Consider the following 7500-nt stretch of genomic DNA (forward strand, 5'->3'; position numbering starts at 1 on the left):
CTCTCTCTTTTGTTCAGCAGAAGTCATGGATCGAAGAGTTCTGGTCACCACCGCTCCAACAGCCGGGACTGCTCCAGCCTGCCACGTCACGAGGACTTGCACCCGCCGGGCAGCTCGGAGGCATTCCTGAACGGCAACGTGCCCTCGGCCGCAGCCTCCAGCCTCAGCCCCACGCTGCACCCCAAGAGCTACCAGCCGCAGAGCCTCAACCGCTCGGCCTCCTGCGGCAAAGACCTGGCCATGTCTAACCACAGCAACCTGCCTCACATGCTCCAAGGCTCCAAGGACCCCGACTTTGACATTGGACCGGGCCCCGGCAAGCCTGCTGATGGACCGGGAGCCAAGTACCTCAAGTCCATGGGCTCCCGCTCGCAGAATCGCCACTCCTTTGTGGAGGGCAAGACCGGCACGTTGCAGGGGGACCGTGAAAAGCATGGTCGACACGGCTACGGGGAAGCGCTGTCCTCTTCAGGCGACAGGAAAGCCTCGTCATTCCTGAGTTTCTCCAAGAGCCATGGCATGCTTAGTGACGCCAAGTCAGTTGGCAACCTGAGTGACCCGCGTCTGATCCCGGACGAGCCCCCACCTAGCCGCTACTTCCCCGCTAGCTGCTTAGACCTGCACCAGGGCCTGACCGCGCCTGGTAGCCCTTCCCTGCGCCATAACGACCGCAGTGGACACAGCCCGGCAGCCGCCTCCACCTCTTCGTCCTCCCGCGGCAACAAGGGAGAGCGAGAGGGCGGAACGTTAGACTCGTCCTTCCGCCGCTCGTCGTCGCGCCACAAGAGCCAGCAGCAGGACGACTCCAAATCCCCCGACGCCCTGGACCCCGGAGGAGGTGGCAGGAGCCACGGTCACTCCCTCTCAGCGCCCCACGAGGCGGCGCTCCCCTACGGCCTGGGCTACACCAGCCCTTTCTCCTCCCAGCAGCGGCCCCATCGCCACTCCATGTACGTGCGGCGCGAGCGAGGGCGTCCCCATGGCACGGACAGCGGCGGAGGTGGTGGTGGTGGTGGTGGTGGTGGTGGTGGTGGTGGTGGTGGTGGTGGCGGAGGCCTGGCAGTTGGGCAGGGCATGCCAGTCCGAGCCAGCAGCCTGCAGCTGCTCTCGCCTCAGCTGCAACACCGCACACTGCCCCGCCATATGGGCAGCTCTGTCTCCAGAGAGGACCTGGGAGAAGACATGGGCAGGGTCTGTCTCTCCTCTTCCTTTCCTCCTGTTTATTATTACTGTCATACACCCACACTGCCTCCCTCACTCTCTCTTACTCCTGGCTCATGTTTATGTTTTCCAACTTACTCTCCCTTTCTCTCTCTCTCTCCCTCTCTTTCTCTCTCTCTGTCCCTCTCTTTCTCTCTCTCTCCCTCTTTTGGTTGTTATTTCTCTTTGGCACTCCCTCTACCTCTCTCATTCTCTCTTACTTTGTCCCTTCCCTTCTCCCTGGGTTCTGTTCCATTTCCCCCTCCCCCTCTCTCATCTCTCTCCTTTCTCTCTCTTTCTCTCTCTCTTTCTCTCTATATCTCTTTCCCTACCTCGTTCTCTCTCTAAACTACATAACTCTGCTCCCACTGGTCCTGTAACTGCTGTTTTTATGTGGGCCTGAGAGCAGAGCCGTGGAGCTGCGGCTCAAAGCACCGCTGCAGCTTCCAGCACTGTGTTTGAGAGCTCTGCCACCACACTCACTCCATCCTAACAATGGAGACAGAGGCTATTTATGTTCCAGGTGATCTTGCCCACAGAGCCGTAGCTGTTCACATTGCCTCACCATGCAAGGTTCGATACAAAACAGCATCATGATAGTTCCTGGAGCCAATGTGTTTGAACCACTTGTAGCAGGGTTTTGTATGTAACAGAGTTGAGTTTGCTCTGAATGAGGCAAATCCAAGTCTGTATTTTGTCACACTTCTTCTGCTCATATATCTGTGCCTTTGCGCTTGTAATTTATCTATGCTCTCTCATGTTTGTTTGTGTGTATGTGTATACATGTGTGTATGTTTATCTGTGTGTCTATATGTGTGCAAATGTGTATGTTATGTGTTTGTGTGTCTCTCCTGTGAGTTTGTGTGTGTCTGTGTCTGTGTGTGTGTGTCTGTGTGTGTGTGTGTGTGTGTGTGTGTGTGTGTGTGTGTGTGTGTGTGTGTCTGTGTGTGTGCTCTGTGCTTGGGCTGCCGCTGCCACTGCTGCTTCATCTCTCCGCTGACAGAGCGAGCCACCGCTCGCCTCCGACGCGCCCCACTCCCGGCCCCTAATCAGGGACTCCACGCGGGACAACACCACATCCTCCTTTCACGCCCCGCGCCAGAAGAGCGAGGTCCGAGTCAGCCAGTCACCTCACTCCTCCACCCACCTCCCACCTGCCCGCACTCACCTCGATATGCCTCTCTCTCTTCTCCGCTCTTTCTCTCTCTGTCTTTTTCATGACTTACTCCCCCCCCTGACACACACACTCTCGCATACTGTGTATACCCCCACCTCTATCTCTCTCTCTCTGCTCTGCTCTTTGCTTAGCTGTTGCACCTTGTTGATAGCTGAAACAGCAGTGTAATCACAAGTGTGATTACTATATCCCAGTTATCCAGAATACAGCGACAGGTGATATTGTCAGTACAGTAAATGTGTGAATGTTATGGCAAGGCTAGGCTTATTTAAAACTGGTGAGGCTGACACTGGATGTGTGAATGTTATGTTAGCATCCTTTAAAACTAGTAATACTGGCAGTGAATGTGTGAATGTTATGTTAGCATCCTTTAAAACTAGTAATGCTGGCACTGGATGTGTGAATGGCATGGTTAAAATCCTTTAAAACTAGTAATGCTGGCAATGAATGTGTGAATGTTATGGTAAGGGGCCTTTAAAACTAGTGATACTGGCAGTGAATGTGTGAATGTTATGGTAAGGGTTCATTAAAACGGGTGATACTGGTAGTGAATGTGTGAATGCTATGGTAGGGGTCCTTTAAAACTGGTGATATGAGAGTGGATGTGTGAATCTTATGGTAAGGGTCCTTTAAATGGAAGAGTAATGTAGTGGAGAATCCTGGAGGGGGAATCCCATCCCAGCCATGTGAGGTGGGCTCAGCACATTTCCCCTCATTCTTCTTTTGATCTCAGCTTCCCTTGACTTCATTATTAATTCACATGGAAAAGAGTGTCTCCCCTGTCTCGTAGTCCCCTTCCTCCCTTCTTCTGTGCCACCCTCCACCCCTCTGCTTCAAAGACACTGTAGCAAACCACAAACACTGTATCAAGTTCATATGGTCAAGGAAAAATCAAATGCTTCTGGAACTACGCTACTACAAATGATGTAGTAATGAAAGCACTCTGAAAGCATTTGGGTTTTTATCTGACCGCTGAAGCCACATGCTGCTCCCTTGACCAGCCTGTCTTTGTAGTTGAGAAAGGGTAAGCAGCTGAGCAGCGTGTGCATGAGAGAGTGTGTGTGTGTGTGTGTGTCAGTATTTCATTCTCTTATGTCACAGGTGGGCATGTACCACGAGCAGCACCCCGAGGACACCGGCTCCTCGAAGGAGAACCGCATGATCTACAGCGAGTCCATGCCCCGCAGGGTGGGAAGCTTCTACAGGGGTGAGAGCACACACACACACACACACACACACACACACACACACACACACACACACACACATACATACATACACACACACACATGCAAACACACACACACACACATACATACACACACACACACACACACACACGCATATATTTTCTTTCCGGAATCTTCTTTTAATTGGCATTTTCTATGAGCTGTTCCTTGAGCTGTCCCTTGAGTTGGTTGAGGCACGTTGTTATAATGTCTCCCCTGTCCATTCGGGTCACAGTGCCCTCTCCTCGACCGGACAACTCCTTTCATGACAGTGGGAACCAGAACCGTGGCTCGGGGTTGACCGGAGGGGACAGCAGCTCCATGAGCAACCACGCCAAACGCCAGCCTGCCTTTGACCCCTGGTGAGTGGACAAGCCAACCCACCAGACTCAGAAATGTACAAGCACTAATATAGGGGCCACCCTCTCTACAGTATGACTAGCCAGCCATGCCATTTCAGGTAGCACTACATACTGTAGTAGAGTGTGTGGTGTATGGACAGCATAGGAAAGGTATAGGGTGAAAGAGATACTACTTAACTTAAAGATGGTGGAGTTAAATGCACTTGGTGTGACCATGTTTAATTGAAAAGCCAGACTTGTGCTGTCTTGTGTTACACAGTGTAAATGTCATGAAAGGGGTTGCATTTAGACATTATCCCTGTATAGTCCTGGGCATTAGCCCTCTCTGATTTATGCCAATCTGAAACGGATATTTGACCCAAACCTGGACTATGCATTGTGTTACTTAAAAAATCATACATGGTGTTATACCTCATAATCACAATTGTGTGTTAAAGATTTGGTAACCATGACACCTGAATGCACCTTCTACCCATACACCACCCAAGCACTGTAGTATGTATTATTGCTAGGACTACTAGAACTAGTAGCATATATACCAAATAGCTAGTAAGATATGGTAAGATTGTATGGGAGTGTGTGTAAGATCTCAGTGGAAAAATGTAATGTAATTTATTAAGTGGAATGAAACTACATTGCTTACAACAAAACAAGCATGACAAAGCAAAGGTCCAACATGTCTATGAAGATTAATTGAATGTAAACAAAAACCGTACAAGAAAGTGCTGAGGAGGGATTATGTGGGATTTCCTTAGAGCAGGGGTCTCAAACACCCGGCCCGCGGGCCAAATCCGGCCCGCGTCCTGCCCAATTCCGGCCCGCGACGTATGACAAGATAATAATGTAATCCGGCCCTTGAGGCTATTTAATTGCGACAAACAACGATACTGATTAAAATAGACGATAGATCCAGGTACGGGGACAAATCTCATTTGTAGGCCTACTCTGCTCCACTATGTGCAAGACATCCAGAGCTTGATTCAAACCCAAAATAAATGCGCCAAAGTTTTCAGGAAATACTTGTATTACACACGAGAAACACAAAGGCGTGCATTTGTAATGACGCCGGAAGCGATGCAGGCCATAGTGTTGCAGAAATTGAAGCAGAAATTAAGCAGAAATAGGCCTACACCAAATGTTGAAAAACGTTCACGTGTGATGAAGTCTTAGGTAAGATATGTTATTCACCTATTCTAATTCTGAAGGAGAATATCCTTTTTGGAGATTGTGATCGATCGTCTATGACAGTGATAGTCCGCGGTCGTCTGTGAATGGAGGTGCGTGTATACAACGGTGTCCACTAAGCATACCATGCTTGTTTCGACCCTCTGCCCAACATAGCTTGGAGGTTGCAGTGGTAATCGTGATTATAGTGTCCGTAATGGATGTGGTACAGACAGCAGGGCTAGTAGAAATAGGGCTCTAAAGAACTACAGTCACCCGCAATATGATGCGAACTTCTGGGTACTGCAGATTACCCGCGATAGGAACTGTTTGACCAGAATACTTTATTGTAGGCCTATATTGTAGTAATCTATTACTAAACCACAACATCTTAGGTGTTGGTATACATCTTAGGTGTTTTCCTGTTAATTTGTTATGTGGGTAATATGAAAAAAGGAAAGTAAACCTGCTTAAATATGTTCATCCAGTATTTACTGAAAGGTGCATAATTTGAGGTGCTTGCCATCCAGTGACAAATTAGATGGGTAAATTTACCCCCTTCATAAACTTTTGTTTTACTCAAAGATTTTTACATTTACAGTAGGATTTTTACATTTACAGTCTGACCACTTTCAGCCTTTTGAAATTTTGATATAAAAATCCAATGGTGTTGCTTTCTTAACCCTGATGCCTAGTTTGCCAGGTTTAAAAAAAAATGAGAGGAAATATTTTTATTTGGTGTGAAACACACACACATACCTGTTTTATGTTTTTCATTTATTTTATGATTTGTATTAATATTTATTTTATCATTATTTTATTTATAAGCTAAGGTTGCTAGCACAGGTGTCTAAAACTAGATAAAAACACTTGCACTTTCTGTTTGCAGTTTTGTGTGGTATTTGAAAAAAAGAACATTGCATTTTCAGAAATAGCCGGCCCTCCAGTCAGGTGACGTTGGCAGAATTGGCCCCCAGCTCATTTGAGTTTGAGACCCCTGCCTTAGAGGGTTAGCTGGTACCCCCTTGGCTCCCGTGCCAAGTGTGTGTTGTGTGTTTGATGTGTGCAGGACGGGACCGGAGGCTGTCAGCATGAACGCCCCTGAGCCACCCAAAGAGAAAGAGAAGCAGGGCTTCTTCAGAGCAATAAAGAAGAAGAAGAAGAAGTCCCAGACGGTGGGTACTCAGATGCACATCTGTGTGTGTGTTTGTGTGTGTGTGTGTGTGTGTGTGTGTGTGTGTGTCTGTGTGTGTGTGTGTGTGTGTGTGTGTGTGTGTGTGTGTGTGTGTGTGTGTGTGCATGCGTGCACGCGTGTGCAATGCGGGCGTATGTTTATGTGTCCCTCATACAAGTCTGAGCAAGAATCAAATCAAAACGGCACATCTCAGAATGGGACTAAACAAGACAAGGAAAAACCCTCCAGTCACTCTCCCAATTGTTCCCACCGTTAGCCCAGCTTTACATCATTTAGCTTTCTGTGTGCTATTGTCTATTAGTCTACATGCTCTGTGTGTGTGCGTTGTCTCAGTGTGTATGATGTAAATTAGCAATACCACAGTGTACCAGTCAATAGCTGAAACATGCTTTACTCATGTCATGTCATGTCAAGACCCCCCATGTGAGATGGGAAATTGTCTGGTGTCTAGTTGTCCTGCAGCTTTGTTGTCCAAATGTCCCATCATGCATCTTGTGCCTCTTGTATTCCAGGCTGACGTCGTAGATGGACAGAGTCCCATCATCAAGAAATGTCTTTTCCCCCTGTTTAACTCAAAGAGTCACTTAAAGCATAACTCCTCTATGAAAGTGCTCCCTGTAGTGTCTTCACCGATGGTATATCTGGTCATTCATAAAAATCAATGTTCCATTAACCAGCCCTAAACTAGTGCCGCCAATCCAGTGCCATTGCATGCCACTAACATTATTAATCAACATTATTTTCTCCCAAAATCTTGCTGGCCAATTTTGTTTTGCAATATTTCCACCAGATCCATTACATGCTTCCCACACTCCCCTACAGACAGACAGCTCTGATAGCTTTCTGTCTCATATTGCAAGTGCATAGGGCACTCTGAGCAGCATTAGCCATGCCTGCTGCCAATGGATAAAGACCTGGTGCTTACCAAGAGCTTACCTCTCTGACTATACGTCTGTATTTTGCCAACGCACTCTCAGGGTAAGCCTGTGTGGATCTAGTGAAGTGTCTTTTCAGGGGCCATCCGGTGGTGTGACAGGGTGGGTGGTGACATCTCAACTGACTCCTCCAGCATGTGAACAGAGGCTAGGGTTGGGTGGTAGTGGGCGGTGGTTTCCATCTATTGATTGTCCACCCAGGACAACGTTTGCATGACGCCAGAGGCCATTTGGAAGC

The 7500-nt window shown here is 48.1% G+C and overlaps 1 protein-coding gene across 2 annotated transcripts in view; it reads left to right on the top strand.

Moving 5' to 3' along the window:
* LOC125300674 (cyclin-dependent kinase-like 5) overlaps window positions 1-7500 on the top strand; it is a 55590-nt gene that overhangs the window by 44300 nt on the left and 3790 nt on the right. Inside the window, exons 12-17 of one of the 2 annotated variants that reach the window (XM_048252765.1) lie at window positions 21-1191; window positions 2204-2311; window positions 3479-3584; window positions 3842-3968; window positions 6202-6307; window positions 6840-6962. In XM_048252765.1, coding sequence (XP_048108722.1) covers window positions 21-1191; window positions 2204-2311; window positions 3479-3584; window positions 3842-3968; window positions 6202-6307; window positions 6840-6962 — 1741 coding nt within the window. The remainder of the gene's footprint in view (window positions 1-20; window positions 1192-2203; window positions 2312-3478; window positions 3585-3841; window positions 3969-6201; window positions 6308-6839; window positions 6963-7500) is intronic. The other variant, XM_048252766.1, reaches the window with a different exon arrangement.

Source organism: Alosa alosa, chromosome 9, assembly GCF_017589495.1.
Source record: "Alosa alosa isolate M-15738 ecotype Scorff River chromosome 9, AALO_Geno_1.1, whole genome shotgun sequence".
In the NCBI taxonomy this organism is placed as follows: domain Eukaryota; kingdom Metazoa; phylum Chordata; class Actinopteri; order Clupeiformes; family Clupeidae; genus Alosa; species Alosa alosa.